The following is a 21,658-nucleotide window of genomic DNA, read 5'->3' as shown; positions in this document are numbered from 1 at the left end:
TTAAATACATATTTTCCTCCAAAAAGCATTGGCCATAACCATTGGCACCCTTTTATTCAATACTTTTTGCAACCTCCCTTTGCCAAGATTTCAGCTGAGTCTTCTACTAAATGCCTAATGAGGTTGGAGAACACCTGGCAAGAGATCTGAGACCATTCCTCCATACAGAATCTTTACAGGTCCTTCAAATTCAGAGGACCATGTTGGTGGACTCTCCTCTTCAGTTCACCCCACCTGAATCAAGGTTCAGGTCATGGCAGAACCTTGATTACCGTATTTGGTCTGTGAACCATTTTTGTGTTGATATTGATATTTGTTTTGGATCATTGTCCTGCTGGAAGATCCAACCACGGCCCAGGATGCCCAGGACCTCTGGCAGAAAAACAGCCCCACAACATTAAAGATCCAGCACCACATTTAACCATGGGCATTGGGTACTTCATCATCTTTGTGTGCGCCAAACCCATCTCTGGTGTTTGCTGCCAAAAAGCTTTTTTTGTTTGTTTCATCTGACTATAGAACCTGGTCGCATTTGAAGTCGCATTTGAAGTAAAAAAATTTTTTATGAAAGATCAAAAGGATAAACGATGCAGATTTTTTTTCACAGCCAATATTTTTGGCCACAACTGTATGGCTTTAAATGTGTTTATACTGTATGTGCATATGTATTATATGTGTTACTAACCACATCAAAAGCTGTAAAGACGTGGCAGTAATGATGGCTGGATTTGAGGTCCTTAGTGATGTATGCAAATGTTGACAGATCTTCTGGATCCTGCGCTGCACACGAGATATTCCTGATCTCATGCTCTGCTATAATATTCTAAACAAGAGAGACAGAAAACAACAACAAAAAGATCTAATTAACTACAGGACAAAGAAATGATTTATGTTCTCATACATCTTTTTATTCTACTGTCTTGTAAGTGATATTGAAGATGAGATTATAATTTGCAGTGCGTATAAATCCATTAAAACGGAGTCAGTAGCAGATGATCACCTTGTTAGTGGCGTCGATAAATTTGACGCCCTTATAAGAGACAGACAGTACTATGGTGGGGATCTTCTTCATCTGTTCTGTGGACTTCTTACAGAAAGGAAGAGAAGAAGAGAGATCAACACACATACCCTAATATTAAAATTCATAAGCTCCCATCACACACTGACTGAGATCTGCTTAATACAAACTCAAACACATGCTAAATTATTAACGTGTAATTTCAGTACAACCCCAGCAATAACCCAGATAGTGTATGATTTCATGAGATAAATAGAAAGGGTCAAATGAACATTTTGTGCACTGTTTTAAACATGGCCTTATTGGGGTAGAAGTCTACGATATCATGTGCCTTATATGCATAAATCATATACAGCTGAGGCTACATCAGAATTTGAATTCATTTTCCTATCTACCTACACCGTCATATTGGAATGTATTTTCATTATGAACCTTATTTCCTCTGTATCTCCCTTTCATTCTTTTGCTCCATTACAAAACCTAGTGAGCTATATAGTGTAATTAAAAACAAACTATTTTACCCTATATTTGTGTGTGCAATGTATTTCTTTTGGTTCTATGGGCACCTTCCTATTTATCCTGCAGCAAAGACCAGCTGAGACCATGATAGTTTTTCCATGCTGGTCTAGCTGGTGGACCAGCATAGCCAAGAAAAATGTACTTTGTAAGACCGATTGACCAACATGGTCTTACTCATAAAGCTAGTTGATCAAAGAAGCTCTGTTGTTCTCGCTATCTCTGTCATTGGTTTCCTCTACATCAGCAGGTCTCTATTGCTCTATACCTGTCAAAACATTCAGCTTGAAACAAAGACTAAGAGATAGAAGACCTAAATTTACACCCTGTGAATGTATTAATGTATTTGTGAATAAGCGAGGGGTGGGGGAAGTTCTCCATCTCTCAGTTTCTGCTTCCCTCATCTAAATGTGCAGAGGGAAGCAGAAAGAAGAGTGATGGAGAATATATGGTGTTTAACATGCATACAACAGAGCTGCAGAACTGTCCTCCCATTTTAAATGACCTCATGAGAAGGGGAGCCGAAGGCTGTTTATGTAAAGGTATTTTAAGGTAAAGTAGAAATGGATAAACAGACATCACCGCATTGTACATAAACACAATCGCATCTAGGATCTTGAAGCAGATTTTCCGACAATTGCTAAAAGAGCCCAACTAAATAAAAGTGCACAGCATGTTCCCATTGTCATCTATAAATGTAGCTATTTCTTGCTTCATAATTGTGTGTCATAGTGACCTGAGGCCAGCAGGACCATGACTTGACAGATCTTTGAGTGGTTGCCATGGTGACACAACTCTTACCCTCATTTTTGCACAGGCATCATGTGTGGACTCTGTACCCCGCAACTCCTTTACCAGCATGGACCCCAGATACTGCAATACACAATTGAGAAAATAGAGATACTGCAGAACACAGACATACTGTATACATGTTATATGGGTCATATTCAATATGTTTGTTGCATTCAATTTTCTATGTAAAGTCTACATATAATGTTAATTAAGTTTCTTGAATCAAAAACAGCCGTACATTGATTTACATGAAACTTATTAAACAGTCTGTGTTAGCTGTCATAATGACTGTTATGATTGGCTAAACCATTTGCATGTCTAATGAGTAACAACACCAAAGCTTCTTAAAGGGATAGTTCAAACAAAAATGAAAATTCTCTCATCATTTACTCACCCTCATGCCATCCCTTTCTTCTGCAGAACACAATTATTTTTTTTTGACTCAAGTGGTTGAATCTATGTCTTCAAACGTGCTAAGTTTCAAGTCCCTTTTTTTTTTTTTTTTTACTATAAATCTCCACTTTCACATGCTGAAAGTAAAGATTTATAGTAAAAAATTTGAAATATCGATCTGTTTCTCACCCAAAGCAATTGCCTCACTTCAGAAGACATATTAAACCACTGGAGTCATATGGATTACTTTTATGCTGCCTTTATGTGATTTTAGGGCTTCGAAGTACTGGCCACCATTCACTTGCATTGTATGAACCTACAGGGTTGAAATATTCTTCTAAAAATCTTTGTTTGTGTTCTGCAGAAGAAAGTCATACACATCTGATGTTGCTTGAGGGTGAGTAAATGATTTGAGTATTTTCATTTTTGGGAGAACTATCCCTTTAATGCTGAATTAGTATTGGTAAATGTGGGTGGTCATATGTTACAGGTCATATTTAGTTTTTTAACATGAACATGCAACAGACATAAAGATTGTCACAAAAATAAAATGTGTACATGGTACATTGAAAATTTCTATTATAAGAGAGCAAGAAAAATCCTTTTCTCATGTTATTTCCCCTTTAAAAGTGTGCTTGTTTTACCAAACTACTGTGCGCACAGACTGTGTAGCAACCATCATGAATCAATAACTAAGGAAATGTAGCAGTGTAAAAATGCCGTGTGTAGGAAGAGATTGGTTGGATAGAGTTTACTGCTGGGTATCTGACAAGGACAACCTTTAAGCCAGTAGACCTTGTTGAAAGCAATCTGGCTTGAGAGTGTGTCTGTTCAGTTAAGAGTAACATCAACTGAAATTTAGAAATATGATCTGCTTCTAGCTGGATAAACATACATTTACCATTCCTTCACACCTGAACATTGGGAATCAATTCTTCACCTTTCACCTCTATGGGTCAGTCACACTTGCTTGCATGAATTCTGTTCATAAATTCACAGGAGAATAAGCCAATAAAACTTACCTGGACGTTGCTAGGAAACAGAGTGAGTTTATGTAAGCTAATAGTAGAGCTACTCAGGCCCGTAGAGGCACTGAAAAAGCTGTATTGATTGAAGGTTAAACGCAATTATTCACTGTTGAATAACTAAAGGGCTCAAAGATCGCTTTCAAATTCCCTTTTTCTTTATCTGCTGGTTTACTGCATTTAAACTACATTCTTCATACATTTGCATTTAAAGTGCTTTGTAGTGTACTTTTGCCATTCTCATAAGAAGACACTCTGTGAGAAACATTTCTCATTTTACACTTATAACTCACACAGACTTACGTATGCTTCATAGTCACATGACTGGAATATAAGCTTCTCAGGGTGGTGCTGCCAGTACTGCACAGGTGTAGATGACGTCGCCTCGTTTGGAGGCCGTAACGTGATTGGCTCACACCACTCCCCTTGCTGAAAAGGAGGAAGCGGAAAATACACACGTTAGTATTAAAATCGAGGTCCATTGCATCAGAGCTCTGGTTACAATCACAAAAACCGAGGGTCATAGAATGCAAGGAGTATTCGATGCCACTGAAAAAACTCTATTTCAACCTTGGTTTCTATTTTATTACTTTGCTTTCAACCAAATAATCATACTTTCTGGACTGCAGTAATTAAGCGCTCAGATTCAGTTTGTTGCATTGGTCTAAAGCATTTTAGCTGTTTCTCTCTTCTCTCTTTGTCTTCCTCTCTGTCTCTGTATGCATGGACAGGGCAGGAAGAACTCATAAAAGGGTAAAAGAGAGCGAGAGAGAGAGATTGTAAGGGTTTTTTGTAACCTTTTGTCATTGTTCAGGTGCAATAACTCATTCCATTCACATAATCACCACAAAACACAACGGCACACACATCACTGCAACACGGATAAGCTCTACGGGCACAATGAGAGATCTAAGTATACAACACACATTTAAGAGGTTGACTCATCAGCACAGTAATTATAATGAACTGAATCTAATCTTATTAGTTAAGTGGCAAAAGTAACAAGGATTAATAAATCATTATGACATAATGATTTATAAAACAATTTCCATTTCACTATTTTGGGAGAACTATATTCATATGTCACTTGTGCAAAAATGTGGGACAACTATTTTCATACATTAGTGAATTGTGATTTTTTTTTACGGTGCACATAAAATATTGATTATCCCCATTACTGGACATAGTACACACACAGAGCAGTGTAGTTAACTAACTCACCATACTGACTTGTGCCATCTGCCTCTCTAGTTTGGAGCGAGGCACGTCTTCGAAGTAGTTTTCGTTACGTCTGCGGCGGGCATCGGCCTGCATGATGAGATGCTGCACGTCCAGAGAGCCGGCGTTGGGGTAGGCCTGACTCATAGATGGAGACAACTGAGGGGGAGTGTGATTCCCAGTCGGTTCCTACAGGGGACAATATAGAGAACACAAAAGGGGAATTCACTAAACAATTGCTCTAGTTTTACAAACTGCATTTCAGCGTAAAATTGTCAAATTCACAGATGCCATATCAAAGTCTTTCTAGCAAGTCAGTCCACATGTGTACATCTTTGGAACGCTCCTAGGAAACTATTTCCAGTCATGTCAGTGCAGCTCATATCTACTTAATTGGGGAGAGAATGACATCTCCAAAATGGTTAGTCAAGATTACGATGAAAGCACATATCAAATTGGCAGTAAAATCTGCCAACACTGGAATCATAAATTGTGCTTCATTACCTCGGCTTTTATAGCTAATGCACATGCGTGTTCTTAAGTTAATTGACTGGCGATCTGTATCTAAAAGGTGATTGAATCTTTAACCTGTAAGGCAGGACTTTCGTTGACTGAGCTATATGCTTCTCCAATATTTGTACAAATTTGTCTGCAATAATGGTGCCCTCACAGATGTGCGAGTTACCCATGCCATGGGCACCGACACACACCTGGCCCATACAGACACTTGCTTTTGGACCTTATGCTGATAACAGTTTCGATTGTCCTTTTCCTTTGGCCAGAGAAAACGGTGGCTGTGTTTTTCCAAAAATTTGAAATGTGGACTCATCGGACCAAAAACCACAGTTCCACTGTTCTACTTTCAATCCAAGATGAGACCGAGACCAGAGAAGTCGGCAGCGCTTCTGGACAGTGTTGATGTAGGGCTTCTGCTTTGCACAGTTAAGTCTTAACTTGCTGTGACAAATTCATGATATCCATTACAGATGAATTATATTTTTTAAGACAGTGACGTCTGAGGGATCAGAGATCCTAATGGAGAAAAATAACCTTGGGAGAAACCAGACTCAATGTGGGGGCCAGTTCCCCTCTGGCTAACATCATGAATATAATGTAAATATTACTTATGTATAGTTAAAGTCATGGTTTAAAATTATTAAACTAAGTAAGTGTTAAGGGTCAGTGTTTAAACATCGATTTAGTTTGAACTGTAAGATTAATGACCAATGTCTTTGAAATCCATCCTGAATAAACTGCAGAAGTTCACATAGGTGCAAATCACACCTTTTTGATTTAATATCATTTTTCATACTGTCCCAACTTTTTCAGAATTGGGGTTGTAATAGAAGCCCATATCTGCTAAATATTCTCTTGCCATATGTATTAAAAATAAGTAATTTTCTTCAGTGCAGATATACCTCCTTTCTATTTAATTTAGGCTTATTATTAGGGCTGTCAATGTAACGCGTTAATTTAGTGCGATTAATTTTACAAAAAATAATACGTTAAAAAATTAATGCAATTAATCGCACCATAATAAGGAAGATTCCTGAGAAATGCAAGCTTGTAGTACCACCTGTTTACTCCAGATGCCAGTAAGTTAAATTTTAGCTGTATGAACAATGCGCAGTTTATACAGTGAAGAAAACAACACTTGAGTAGGCACAACACAAACATACGTTACGTTCTTGCGTTCAAAACACTAGGAGCGCAAATGCGATCTAAGGGATCTCAAGATGTGTTTATAGATTGAGTATTAAACTATATGACACAGTGAACTAAATATTTTATGTTCATGACGCAGCACACCCGAGACGTCTAACGTAGGTGTAAATTGATGGGCCCTTAAACAAGCCCTCATAATAAATCTCGAACAGATTGACAAATTCACTTGTGAAATGGATTGTTGTGAACTGTATGCCAATGATTGACTTATGATCAATAATATGGTAGTAAACAATACATTGTATTCTAAAGCCGCTTTTTGTATTGTCTTATCAATGAGTAACTCTTCTGCTACAAGAATGTAATGCATTTTAATTATCTAAATATTTATATATATTTATTAGGGCTGTCGATTTAACGTTAATTCAGTGCGATTAATTGTACAAAAAATAACGCTTTTAAAAAATTTACGCAATAAATCGCACCATAATAAGGAAGATTCCTGGGAAATTGTAGTACCACCTGTTTACTCCAGATAGCAGTAAGTGAAATTTCATCTGTATGAACAACGCACAACTCGGACATGTGTTACGTTCTTGCGTTCAAAACACTTGAAGGAATGCAAATGCGAACTAAGGGATCTCAAGATGTGTTTAAAGATTGAGTATTTAACTATATTTAACTTGAAACAGTGAACTAAACATTTTATGTTCATGACGCAACGCACCCGAGATGCTACTCAAGCATGTCTGATGCAGGTGTACATTTACAGGTCCTTAAACAAGCCCTCATAATAAATCTCAAACTGATAGACAAATTCACTTGTGAAATGGATTGCTGTGAACTGTATGACAATGATTGACTTATGATCAATAATATGGTAGTAAACAATACATTGTATTCTAAAGCCACTTTTATATTGTTTTATCAATGATCAACTCCTCTGCTACAAGAATGTAATGCATTTTAATTATCTGAATATATATATATATATATACAGTATATATATATATATATATATATATATATTTTTTAATATTTAAAGATAACTATGTACACTCACCTAAAGGATTATTAGGAACACCTGTTCAATTTCTCATTAATGCAATTATCTAATCAACCAATCACATGGCAGTTGCTTCAATGCATTTAGGGGTGTGGTCCTGGTCAAGACAATCTCCTGAACTCCAAACTGAATGTCAGAATGGGAAAGAAAGGTGATTTAAGCAATTTTGAGCGTGGCATGGTTGTTGGTGCCAGACGGGCGGTCTGAGTATTTCACAATCTGCTCAGTTACTGGGATTTTCACGCACAACCATTTCTAGGGTTTACAAAGAATGGTGTGAAAAGGAAATACATCCAGTATGCGGCAGTCCTGTGGGCTGAAAATGCCTTGTTGAAGCTAGAGGTCAGAGGAGAATGGGCCGACTGATTCAAGCTGATAGAAGAGCAACTTTGCCTGAAATAACCACTTGTTACAACCGAGGTATGCAGCAAAGCATTTGTGAAGCCACAACACGCACAACCTTGAGGAAGATGGGCTACAACAGCAGAAGACCCCACCGGGTACCACTCATCTCCACTACAAATAGGAAAAAGAGGCTACAATTTGCAAGAGCTCACCAAAATTGGACAGTTGAAGACTGGAAAAATGTTGCCTGGTCTGATGAGTCTCGATTTCTGCTGAGACATTCAGATGGTAGAGTCAGAATTTGGCGTAAACAGAATGAGAACATGGATCCATCATGCCTTGTTACCACTGTGCAGGCTGGTGGTGGTGGTGTAATGGTGTGGGGGATGTTTTCTTGGCACACTTTAGGCCCCTTGGTGCCAACTGGGCATCGTTTAAATGCCACGGCCTACCTGAGCATTGTTTCTGACCATGTCCATCCCTTTATGGCCACCATGTACCCATCCTCTGATGGCTACTTCCAGCAGGATAATGCACCATGTCACAAAGCTCGAATCATTTCAAATTGGTTTCTTGAACATGACAATGAGTTCACTGTACTAAAATGGCCCCCACAGTCACCAGATCTCAACCCAATAGAGCATCTTTGGGATGTGGTGGAGCAGGAGCTTCGTGCCCTGGATGTGCATCCCACAAATCTCCATCAACTGCAAGATGCTATCCTATCAATATGGGCCAACATTTCTAAAGAATGCTTTCAGCACCTTGTTGAATCAATGCCACGTAGAATTAAGGCAGTTCTGAAGGCGAAAGGGGGTCAAACACAGTATTAGTATGGTGTTCCTAATAATCCTTTAGGTGAGTGTATATATTGATATAAATATGTATAATCATTATATATTGCGTTATTGTTATATGAGGGGCTTTCTCAGCAAATATTTGTATATGCGATTAATCGTGATTAATTAATCGAGACACCATACAATTAATTTGATTACAAATTGTAATCGATTGACAGTCCTACTTATTATAGATTGCAGCTTATTCACAGTAAGTGTGCGCTATTTACCTGGCCAAATTAACACGCTATTACCGCTGATGGAAAGCAGACGGTAAACAGAACTGTTTACACTGATGCATTTGTACATATATTCAGACACCCTATCCAGTTGAGCACACTTTCTAAATTTTAAAGAGCTGTTTGCCTTGATCACAGTGATGGACTGATGCTGTACAGTTCCAGTAAACTATACAAGATCGCAGTAGTCTGTACCATCCTCCAGCACTAATGTTTTGGTCATGTTTGAATGAACGAATGCTTGCTGTGTTACCAGGTATATCCAAATTTCTTTTGAGAATCAGGTGCTAAAACAACACAGACAGTGTAATAAACAACACAATCATCAGGTGCAAATTAATTCTTAGTGAATCTCCCATACTGTCTGCCTGCAATCATTTAGTAGTAAATATGTTTAGTTATGGCCCACTGATTCTACTTCAGATGGTGCTTGTCCTTTGATAAAAAAGGAATATATGCAAAGCTGCAGCCCTGCAGAACTCTGATTTCTTCTACTCTGGACTAACTCTCATATCGATTGGAGTCCCTGAACTGAGGCTGACGAGCCCTTGCTGTATTTCAGAGAAGCTGTTTGATTCAGCCAGAAAGATCAAGTTAAATCCCTGGAGAAACTCAGGCCAAGAGAATGTCAGTGCTCTCAGGATAAGGAGAACAAAATTGACAAGACAAGACTAAATCACAGAAAGTGACATTTTCTGTGTTCTTTTTATTTCTTCTTTTTTTCTCTTCCCTTTTCTCCCCAATTTTGAATGCCCAATTCCCAATGCGCTCTAAGTACTCGTGGTGGCATAGTGACTCGCCTCAATCCGGGTGGCAGAGGATGAATCTCAGTTGCCTCCGCATCTGAGGCCGTCAATCCGCGCATCTTATCATGTGGCTTGTTGAGCGCGTTACCGTGGAGAATAGCATGAAAACTCCACGAGAGCGAGAACCACACATTATTGCGACCACGAGGAGGTTACCCCATGACTCTACCCTCCCTAGCAAATGGGCCAATTTTATTGTTTAGGAGGCTGGAGTCCTCAGCATGACCTGGATTCGAAATCGCGACTCCAGGGGTGGTAGTCAGCGTCAATAATCGCTGAGCTATCCAGGCCCCCATTTTCTTGTGAGGAGGGGATCAAAACAATGCATAAACACATATACACACAAACATACAATACAGCATAAGTGGACCATTTTATTATGGGTGACATTTAGGATAAACATGAAATAAATTTTTGCTGGGTAACTCATAATGTTACAAACAGAGTAAAAGGAAAATTAAATAGAAAGAGGAAGATGAGAGAAAAAGATTTGTACTCACTCTTAGAGAGATTGCCCGTGGTGGTTTCTGAGGAGGGTCTTCGTGCAGTCGATCTCCAAGTGACGCAAGTATTCTTTTCCTGTGGCCGATCAAATTAATCTTAAGAACCTTAGAAAGAGAGAAAAAGGAAAATGAGTGCTGTACATCTATTTCTGTGTGGCTCTCTGTATCAATTTATTCACTTTGTGTCTGTTTTATGCTACTAGACGTATTTTCATGTGTGTGTTTGTCTACAGGAGGTTTACACATGTTAGTGTTTGGGTTGCATATGTGGGTGTAATAACATACAATACAGTCAGTCCCTAAAGAATCACAGAAACCTGAAAGATGACACACAAACACAAATGTTGGTGCAGCTATTCTTATGAGGACTCTCCATAGACATAATGCTTTTTATACTGTACAAACTACAGATTCTATCCCCTAAACCTCACTCTCACAAATAACTCATTTCATTTACAAGTATTTTGTTTTGTGGTTTGACAGCTGGAATGAAAAACCTATTCAAGCCTACCTTCAGAGAAATTGTATAATAAGCATCCAGCAAACTCATCAACATCACTTCTACATTTTCGAAAAACATTCTAGAACATTGTTTAGAATGTTTTTTTTAAGCAATTTGAATTATGGGGACATTAAAAATGTCCTCATAAACCACATTTATAATACAATACCGTTGTAATTACCAGTTTGTAACCTAAAAATACATTCTTCGTAAACCACTTAAACCTGCCCACACACACACACACACACTCACACACTCACACAAAAGATCAACAACTTCTCGAAGAGGCTTTCTTTTTCAGTCTGCCCCCTTTCTCTGTCTGTCTCTCTCTCTCTCTCTCTCTCTCTCTCACACACACACACACACACACACACACACACACACACACACACAACAGCAACCTCGACAAACTAGGAATTTCTCCACCCATATAATGGGCATCCATTAAGACATTTCGGTCACCCAGGTCTCGCATACAAGCATCAAATAAATGTTGAGATGCTGGTTTAGTCACAACGTGCAGAGTGGCTTCTCACTGGCCACCTCTGTCATGTCTGTCCCCATAGTAATTATCTTCTCTAGCTTGATTTATAATGATCGCCACTATTTTTCCCTAGAAAATTGAATCAACGGGATGATATTCCCTCTCAACGGATCCTGGACAAATCTCAGATTTTAATTACGAAATTGTATCTGTAACAGTTGTCCTTCATCTGACGCTTCATATGACCTGCACACGTAAGAGATGGCGTGTTGTCTTAGTTACACAAAAGATGGAGTGTCATTTTGTTCATTTAACTCAATTACCCACTGACCTGTCTGCACCGCGAGTCACTGTGAACACTCTCACCTTCTTAGTACCAAATCAATATCCTGCAAATCTAATACAGAGACAGGAACTGAGAGGAGCCAGTTGCCCCAGAAACAATAAAACAAAACAAAAAAACGTTTGCAGGCTAAATGGTTTAACTTATACAAATTTTATTTGACCTGCTCCATCATTTTAGTCTCTCTGACCCAGAAACACATAGAGTTTCATGCTGATTTATGATTATATCTTGGCAGCAGTTTGGAGTAGAAAGACACAAAACTATATAACTAGAAAGAAGAGACTTTATTTTTAGTTTAGTTTATACAACTCCAAATGTGTTTCTGGGGAAATGTGAATGAAAATGATGGAGCAGGACACATGTACAGTATGTGTGATCGATTGCAGTACATTTAACATTTATTCACTTTGCAGACACTTTTATCCAAATTTACTTACAAATGAAGAATACAAAAAAGTTTCATAAAAGGGAGACAGTACGAGCCAGTACAGACAGAGAGTATTTAAATAAAGAGTAAATGAATTAAAAGTTGAGAGTCAAGGGCCATGGAAGACTTGTGTTTATAGGGTAGAAGAAAGTCGTCTGATTAGTGGTCGACTGATATGGGGTTTTCAATGGCAGAATGCCAAAATATCCATTATACAATGGCAAATGATGCATACATAAAATTGCCAACATTAAATGTACACTTTTCTAAACACATTGTACACAATATTTAAATGTTTATTATCTATTGACAATGCTGTTGGTAGATACAAAATAACAAATGTTGGTTGATACCAAATCTGTTTTTTGGCCAAGCAGGTTGAGATATCGGCCACTGCTGATAACGGCAGAATGGTCAAATTGGTTGATTACTTGCCATGGACATTATATATTGGTCTACTACAATCACTGAATGGGAAGGTTTGGGAGAGCTTAGTTCATGTTCATGCAGGATAAAATGCTGTTCATCTTCATGGGCAGCACTACTTACCACAGCCACACAATTTAACACTCATGTTCTGGGTTGATGATCCCTTCTGTTTCTCTTTTATGACTCATGTTTACAGGCGATTTGTTTAAGAAGGTTTAGGACTGTGGACACCAGAGGCTCATTAACCCTCATAAACCCTCCGGAGATTGCACGACACAAATAAGCCAATCTGAAGCTGCCTGAAGCCAGTCTCCCTCGTGCTGGCCAGATTACATGTGGTTAGGGCAATTGGGACTGGACTGGAAATCCTATTGGACTGCAGTAGGGTTTTTAGTTGCTGAAATTAGACAGACTGCTCGCTATAATTTGGCATTTTGGGAGTTTAAACTGCACACTGCTGGGTGGACACACAAAATTGGTCTTCTGATCTTTACTGGTTTCAGCTGTTTCTCCTGGCCATGCTGAAAAGTGCCCCAAACCCCTCTAAAACCAGCTCAGAGAACAGACAAGTAAACCAGCTTAGACTGGTTTAAGTTTTTAAGTTAGCAGGTATGTGTGTTTATATGAGAATATTGATTGATATTGCTGTGCACGTTATTTTATCAATATATTTTTGAGGCATCAATTAAACTTAACCAACATTTCAATTAGAAGCCTAATTTGTGTGCTTTCCAATTCACTCAATTAGCCTTTTGTTTAACAGTCTGGCGTGATAGCATTGGGAGACCACAAGAGGGTGATATAACATTTACTGAAGCCGGTCGAGGGTTGGAAAAGTACTGGTATCACACACAGAGGATGAGCTGTTGCGGCGCAGCAGTTGGCAGTCCAAAGTTATGAAGGTTTTTGTACTTCAAGACAAAGTGATGTTGATGAGGTTGCTGGTGCAAACTGAACGATTATGACGCTTATTATACAATTTCTCTGAATGTAGGCTTGAATAGGTTTTTCATTCCAGCTGTCAAACCACCATAAAACAAAATACTTGTAAATGAAAATACATTGTGTAGGCTATATGAAAGATACATATACACAATATATCATGCACTGAATGCTAGGGAAAATAATCTATGCCCTTTGGTAATGATTTGGGTTGAATTTAATTGAAAACTATGTGAGTTGCGGTCCGTGACACTGCAGAATTTTGAACGCTGAGCATTGCTGTTGTGTGTGTACCTTTGTAGAAAATAACTGGTTTGAATTTTAGAATGCCTCATGTCGTCAGCCAAATGCGTCCGGTGCGTGACAACTGTGTTTCCTGGCAGACTAATTAAAACGTATAATTCTAGCTTCTGGAGTTTGCACAAAACAAGCCAATCAGATTGAAGCTTGTGATTTGTAGACATTGTTTTTGGGCAATATGCATCAGTCTGTCTTTGAATGTTCAGAGACTACAAGTACGCAGAAGTTAATATAGCTATTTATAGTCCCACATGCATGCAGCAGCCAACAGACAATCAAATGTAGGAAATAAAAAATAGGAAATGGACTGACAGAGATAGTACACTAAGTGTGTAAGGTACAGTACTGCCTTTCTGCCGGTTGGTAAAAAGTAGAGGAAATGAGTTAAATTTAAATTCAAATGCTCTACAGAGCAGGCTGCTGTGAAGATACAGCATAGCACAGAGCAAAATAATAAAGGCCAGAAGAAATGGCTCAATCATATGAGCAGCACTTAGATAATATACTGTACATGCATAAGCCTTACATTGCACATGCAGTAGGGGTGATAAAGACAAGCAGCCTTGGGTTTTAATCATTGGAACTGCTCATGAACATTACCGCACCACCGGGTGCGCAGTATGCTGACTGCAGTTTTGTATCTTAAAGCTACTGAGTGAGAACCCCACAGGACTTACTAACATAGTACCATCTGTACCATATACACTGGTTGCCAAAAGTTTGGTATAATGTACAGATTTTGGTACTTTTATTCACCTAAGGGGCATTCAACTAATCACAATGTACAGTCAGGACATTAATAACATGAAAAATTACTATTACAATTTGAACACATTTTTCAGAGCTCTCGTCAAAAAATCAGCAATAACAGCTTTGCAGATCCTTGGCATTCTAGCTGTCAGTTTGTCCAGATCCTCAGGTGACATTTCACCCCACACTTCCTGTAGCACTTGCCATAGTTGTTGTCTTGTTGGGCACTTCTCAAGCACCTTACAGTCTAGCTGATCCCACAAAAGCTCAATGGTGTTAAGATCCATAACACTCTTTTCCAATTATCTGTTGTCCAATGTCTGTGTTTCTTTGCCCACTCGAACCTTTTCTTTGCAATTCTTCCCATAAGGCTGCACCCCTGAGTCTTCTCTTTACTGTTGCACATGAAACTGGTGTCGAGCAGGTAGAATTCAATGAAGCTGTCAGCTGAGGACATGTGAAGCGTCTATTTCTCAAATTAGAGACTCTGATGTACTTATCCTCTTGTTTAGTTGTACATCTGGACTTCCACATCTCTTTCTGTCCTTGTTAGAGCCAGTTGTGCTTTGTCTTTGAAGGCTGTAGTGTACACCTTTGTATGAAATCTTCAGTTTTATGGCAATTTCAAGCATTGTATATCCTTCATTCCTCAAAACAATGATTGACTGACGAGTTTCTAGAGAAAGCTGTTTTTTCATTTAACAAACCAAATAGCTTTCAACTGTGTTTGATGTAAAGGCATGTTATTTTCAAGTACCAAATTAGCAATTTAGCATGATTACTCAAGGATAAGGTGTTGTAGTGATGGCTGCTGGAAATGGGGCCTGTGTAGATTTGATCAGAAATTACTTTTTTCAAATAGTGATGGTGCTGTTTTTTACATCAGTAATGACCCAACTATACATTGTGATCAGTTGAATGCCACTCTGGTGAATTAAAGTGACAATTTCCTTCCGAAACAGTGAAATCTGTGTATTATTCCAGACTTTTGGTCGCTAGTGTAGTTATGTGAGATTAGGATACATATTGCATTGAAAATAGTTTGCAAAGGTGCTTGGATGGTTGTGGCAGGGCTCCTCGTCCCCCGGCAGGTGGCCGCGGCTGCTCCGTTGGGGTGGACGGTAGTGGCGAGAACTCTACTACGGCGTATCCCTTCTCCTTCCAGGGTTTCCGGCACCAGTGTAAAGGGATCAATGGAAAGGAGGAGGCGAGAACCCGCTTGACAATATAAATAATAGTTTTAATGATAAACTTAAAAGACAAACACACACATATGACGGACATGTCCGTAAACTCTCTCTCCCGCACGATCCTCTGCAGTCGACCTTTATCCCTCTCGAAGGCTTGATTAGCCTAATACGGGACCGGGTGTGTAGGATCACGACCTGGCCCCGCCCTCTGCCCTGCCACAATGTTGTATGTTGCACAGTCGTGTAAACTCTGATTGAAAAATGGCTGATTGCTTGCAGGACAATGCAACGCTCCAGTTATCCAACAGCACAGTGATTCAAATCCAAAATCTCAATTTGAGACAAATTAATGCAGTCAAATTAGAGTGTTTATCTGGCAGCCAGCTAGGCTTATTTGACATCTAATAAGGCAAATTCTCATTGTAAATTAATTGGACAATAAAACAAAAATCAGGGAGCATATGAAAGATTTGCCTGCTCTGTAGAAGAGACTCAAACAGAAATGCACTCAAAAGCACACAAACACACACCAGAGGGATCATTGACATTTTAACACTGTAATTGTAGTATTGTTAAAAAACATTCACCCGTTTCATGCGTAATCGAGTCTTGTGAGGACTCTCTTTCTGTGGGAGTAATTGCTGCAGTGTTGGATGTAAAATTACAGTTAATCCCATTAGATTAGAGAAAATGAGCAGGAAGCAGGGCTGAAGAAGGGATTAACCTTGGCGGACCAGAGACAAGAGTGTAATCTCCGGCACACCAGACGCATACACACACACACACACACACACACGCTCATGCACACTCACACACATGTTGGTGCAGCTAAATGTTAAAATACTCACAAAAGTGTGCCTGGGTAGCTCAGCGAGTATTGATGCTGACTACAAACCCTGCAGTTGCGAGTTCGAACCCAGGGCATACTGAGTGATTCCACCCAGGTCTCCTAAGCAACCAAATTGACCCAGTTGTTAGGGAGGGTAGAGTCACTTGGGGTAACCTCCTCGTGGTCGCTATAATGTGGTTCACTCTCGGTGGGGTGTGTGGTGAGTTGTGTGTGGATGCTGCGGTGGATGGAGTTTGGAATTGAGCATTCCAAATTGGGTAGAAAAAGGGGAGAAAATAAAGTGTTGCATAGGAGACTAGCTAAAAGTTGATGCATGTATTGTATCAGATTCTGTTTGTTAATTGGTTGTTCTCTGTGGGAATAAAAGTTGTACTTTTCAAACAAGCCAAGTCATACGGAGTTGTCTTGAGACTATGTTGCCTGACTCCTAGATCTATTTTTTCATCCTCAAATTTGCATGACATTCTGGCTCCATTCTGATATTGAATACCCACTTTTCAACATCCAATCAATTTCTGATGTATAAAATCCTGCCCTACCTCATTTTTATTGAATGTTCTGTTTCACTCTGAATACATCACTCTACGGAAGTGAAATGGGTTGAGAATGTCATGTCTTGTTGACTTTAAGGGACAGATATACATAAACACACGCATTAGTTTAAAATGAAAGGTTAAAACTCCTTACGTATAATGTCTCTATAAAGACATAAAGCTATAAAGCTCTTCTTAAAGGTCAGGTCAGGCCAGAGCAATACTCCACAGACACATAACTCTCTATGATCTCATGCCTGAGGCACCAGCAGACATAAGTAATAGAGCTCAGAATGAGCTGTGGCATGGATGAGTAGCTCGTCCTAATTGAGGGAGCAGAGGCCTGACTGATGGGGACGATGTGAATACAGTACTCTTTGTGCATACAGCAGCAGTCGTGCATTGGATTTTAATGACCTGAAAATAAAAACTCTTATTTTCTCATCCTCTCGCTCTATCCATTCCCCTCTCTTTTTGCTTCCATCCCACGCTCCACAAACATCTTGCCAACAACCAAGATCACTCATTCCTCTGTCTCCTACCCACCCCCATGTCTTTCTTTGTCTTTCACACTGTCTCTCTGATGGGCAACATGCAAAGCACATTTATTGGCTAATTGGCTGTAAAGCTCACATGATTGGTTGAATGACCTTTAAGCCATGAAAAAGTAGCCATAAGCACTTTGTTTTTTTCTGCTTGACGTCACGTTGCTGTATCCATCTCTCTCTGTAACTCAATATTGTTCATCCAGCATAAGATCTCTGGGTCTCTAATAGACTTTGTCATGTTGCATACCTACCATGCTACAGTGGACGAAATGTATTAATAAGAGCCAATCACAGCAGACATAACACATTTTATATCCAGGAGAACTAGCCAGCACAACCCACAGAGAGAATTTAATAAGGTCTAGCGTATGTGTGTACATTTATTGTGTCTGAAAATCTTCCTGATCTGAAATTTGAAATGGTAGTTTTGGTGCTTTTTGGGCCATTAAAAATGGTAATTCTGTTATCATCTTCTCACTCTCATGTTGTTTCAAACTAGGGCATGGTATTGATACAGATTTCCAGATTTGATTCAATTCTGATTCACAAGCACTAGATTAATTTCCGATTCATTTGGGTATATTTTAGTTATAAAGTCCATTTTGCATTACATATTCTCTCTCAGCTAATGCAGTTAATTATACAGGCAACCTTCTAAATTTGTACATTATTAAAATATTTATTTTACACATTTTATCATTAGTTTTCCATCACTTCGGTCACATTTTGGCTGTTTAAAACTGTACAAATCCATATATATGTTAATGTTTATTGTTTACATGCATAATTTGTACTATTTGCAAGTTTTTACATGGACTTGTATAACAAGTGCTTAAACAATACTGTCTCTTTAAGAACACTAGCATCTCTCAGACGTGTTTTAGTTGAGCGCACATTAATCAGTCACACGGTTTCTTTATCGCATCCATACAATGTTTAATTACAATTAAATGTTTCTACTGTACTTTTGTTGATTTTGATCAACAACTGACTGAAAAGAGCAGAAACAATATTAAAAGAGACATTATTCAATGACAAATACATTTTGTGGATCTCGTCTTTAGACACACATTACACGGAACGAGTCAAATCAAGCTTCGACTCTCAACACGTAATGAAATGATCTCGGTGCTGAACTGAAATATGAAAATTTACCAGTAAAAATAGATATTTTTAGTCACATAGCGCAAAATTTAGTTGCATATGCGAGTGATTTACATCAATCTTGTGATTAAGCATAGACTTTCTATATGGAACACTACAGGAGATGTTAGACAGAATGAAATAAAATAAAAAACAATTAAAGTGAATGGTGACTGAGACTAACGTTCCACCTAACATCTCCTTTTGTGTTCCACTGAGGAAAGAACCTCATACAGGTTTGGAACAACATGAAACATGAGAATTTTAGATTTGTTTTGGTGAACTATCCCTTTAAAAGCCCCATTGAAGACACAGGAGAAGTTGGTCCAGTGGCGATCACTAAAACCGCTTGGAGTTAGGTCACAGTTGGACTCTTTTGAAGCCAAATCCAGTCTTAACCTTAGCAGGTACAATTCAAACAATCCCGAAACCACCATTGTCACGGCAACTCACCGTTATCCATCTCAGATCCATTTATAACCAGTGCCTCCCAACCAAAGGACAACTGGAAAGGAACCAGAGCCTGCCTGTTACCTAGCAACTACGGAGCCAGTGCTGGTGCTATGCGTAAAAACCTAGCAGGCCTCTCAGGCAACGTAAAGGATATACAGCAGAGCTGTAGTCCAATAGTGTAAGGGTTGACAGTGAATGATGCGCTGAAGTGCCAATAAGGGAATGTTACATTTCTGGTTTTACCAATAATATAAAGAGAAAGCAGAGGCAAGATTACTGCAATATGCAGGGATCAGAAAGGATCAGGAGAATAAGTCAGCCTCCAACACAGACAAAGGCAAGGAAAATTTTAATTTTTTGTTCCTTTTAAATTTGGAGTAAAATAGGACTAGGACATTTTCTTGAAAGGTTTTGCGAGAATCGCCCACATGCAATTACCAAGATGTAAAATGACTTGTACCATGATGTAAGATTTTGGTCATACTACCAATTTCTACTACTGTAGGATAGTTAACCATTACTCTATAAATAAATAATAAACGCAACTCTATATGACCCCTAATCCAGTATAAAATCAAACATCAGTAAAGCGTGCACGCGATGCATAGTACATAAAATCTGTTTAAAATTAATCTCATCAAGTGATAATCTGAAGGCTTGCTTGTGGTGTTAAGCATGTCTAGTTTTAGTCTCTGCACACGCCGCTGTTGACAGCGACATAAGGACCAACAGCAGGCGGATCAACAGCATTAGACCGGCACCTCTGTCACATCCTGAACAGCATCAGACCGCTGATTGGATCCGAGCTTCAAAACACCACAGGACAAAACAGAAAAGAGCCCAGAAGTGTCCTCGCATGACGCCTGCACCCTACACAGAGCTTTTATGTAACAGAAAAGATTGTACTAGACAATTTCAGATTCTGGAGTGGGCTCAAAATGTCAGGACACTCAAAGTCAGGCTGAGATGTGATGGTACTTTATCCTGTTAATCTGGTGGAAATTGATTGACGGAGACGAGATTCATGCTCAGATGACTGATGCCAGAACAGATATTACTGTAGTGTTGATAGATCTGATCTGTGCACAATGCATGTGTAAAACCTTTATAAACATAAAATTATCATTTTACTAACTTAATGTGAGGTATTTCTGATTGAAATGGGACATAAAGTGAGGGGGAAAAAAATGTTGGGCAGGACTTGGTTGATTGGATCATGAAAAATTTGGGGTTTCACAACAGAGTTTGCAGTTAATTGTGGAGGGTTACTCCTCTACTAAAACACCCACCCAGGTAACTGTTGGTTAAAAAATGTCAGCCGAAAATGTATGTCATTTCAAAGGCAATGCAAGTTATTACATTTCCATTAAAAGACAAACATTTTTCTTTAGAACAACATGCAATTAACTTGCACAATAAGAATATTTATTATTCCTGTTTATTGTTAGAATATCCTGAATATAATTTAAGCAAAAATTGTCAATTTTGATTTAATTGTTGACTTTCTTTGCTCATCTAATAATATTTGTTATCAATTAAAAACGAATTAAAATGTATTTAAACTAAAACAAAAAAAATTTACTCTATTAAAATGGAACAAAATAAATGAAATCAAGATTTAAATCAACTGCATTAGGATTGAGGAAGGAGGAGCTGGCAGCTTGATCCCTTTACTTTAAAGATGCTGTAAGCGATTGTTTCATGGGAAAACATATTCCTACTCCCTGAAATGTATTAATGAAATAAGTGTCCTGAGATATCTCACCAGCCTCTGTGACTAGACCCCGAAGCCACCGCCAGGCGCCGCCATTTGCGCCATTTAGAATTTCAGCCGCCACCAGCCAATAATTTCGTAAGCCAAATTGAGTCGCCATCTGATAAAGTTTGGCTGAGCTGGCTAGAATTATTTGCATCAAATAATAATTCTATCACATAGAGACATACACACACGAAATATATAAACAATACACGAGATCTATTTTCCCACTGGATTCATAACAGCACAGTCTTGTGCTCGTTGCTACGATACACAGACTCACAGTGAATTGACGACCAATTAAAATTGCTCGTTTTCCGTACAGAAGAAGCGATGCATGTTTTTCTCGCACTGAGGTGAAATGGCGGAAAGAAGCAAGCAAGGTAATTTTGATCTCACTTCTCACATACTTTCCTAATTCCTACTTACTTTTTTTCTTAACTTAGGCCTACCCAGACTTTTGTTAAATCTTCAGGGCACGGTTTATATTAAGGCGAGACACGGCAGGCAAAAACATTGTTTTTTTTTACTGGTCAATTTTGAGATTTTTGGATATTTGTCTTCAATAACATGTCTTCTT

At 38.7% G+C, this 21,658-nt stretch overlaps 1 protein-coding gene across 5 annotated transcripts in view; it reads right to left on the bottom strand.

Moving 5' to 3' along the window:
• The window catches only part of LOC127637164 (ankyrin repeat and sterile alpha motif domain-containing protein 1B-like), a 213,690-nt gene that overhangs the window by 20,168 nt on the left and 171,864 nt on the right, over positions 1-21,658 (bottom strand). For 4 of the 5 annotated variants that reach the window (XM_052118089.1, XM_052118087.1, XM_052118090.1 and 1 more), the window contains 6 exons: positions 10,423-10,530; positions 4,966-5,151; positions 4,048-4,173; positions 2,336-2,407; positions 1,001-1,087; positions 686-823 (listed from right to left, as the gene is read on the bottom strand). In XM_052118089.1, the coding sequence (XP_051974049.1) occupies positions 686-823; positions 1,001-1,087; positions 2,336-2,407; positions 4,048-4,173; positions 4,966-5,151; positions 10,423-10,530 (717 nt within the window). The remainder of the gene's footprint in view (positions 1-685; positions 824-1,000; positions 1,088-2,335; positions 2,408-4,047; positions 4,174-4,965; positions 5,152-10,422; positions 10,531-21,658) is intronic. The other variant, XM_052118088.1, reaches the window with a different exon arrangement.

The sequence above is a fragment of the Xyrauchen texanus genome, chromosome 45 (assembly GCF_025860055.1).
Source record: "Xyrauchen texanus isolate HMW12.3.18 chromosome 45, RBS_HiC_50CHRs, whole genome shotgun sequence".
NCBI lineage: Eukaryota > Metazoa > Chordata > Actinopteri > Cypriniformes > Catostomidae > Xyrauchen > Xyrauchen texanus.
This window is presented reverse-complemented; position numbering and strand designations above follow the sequence as displayed.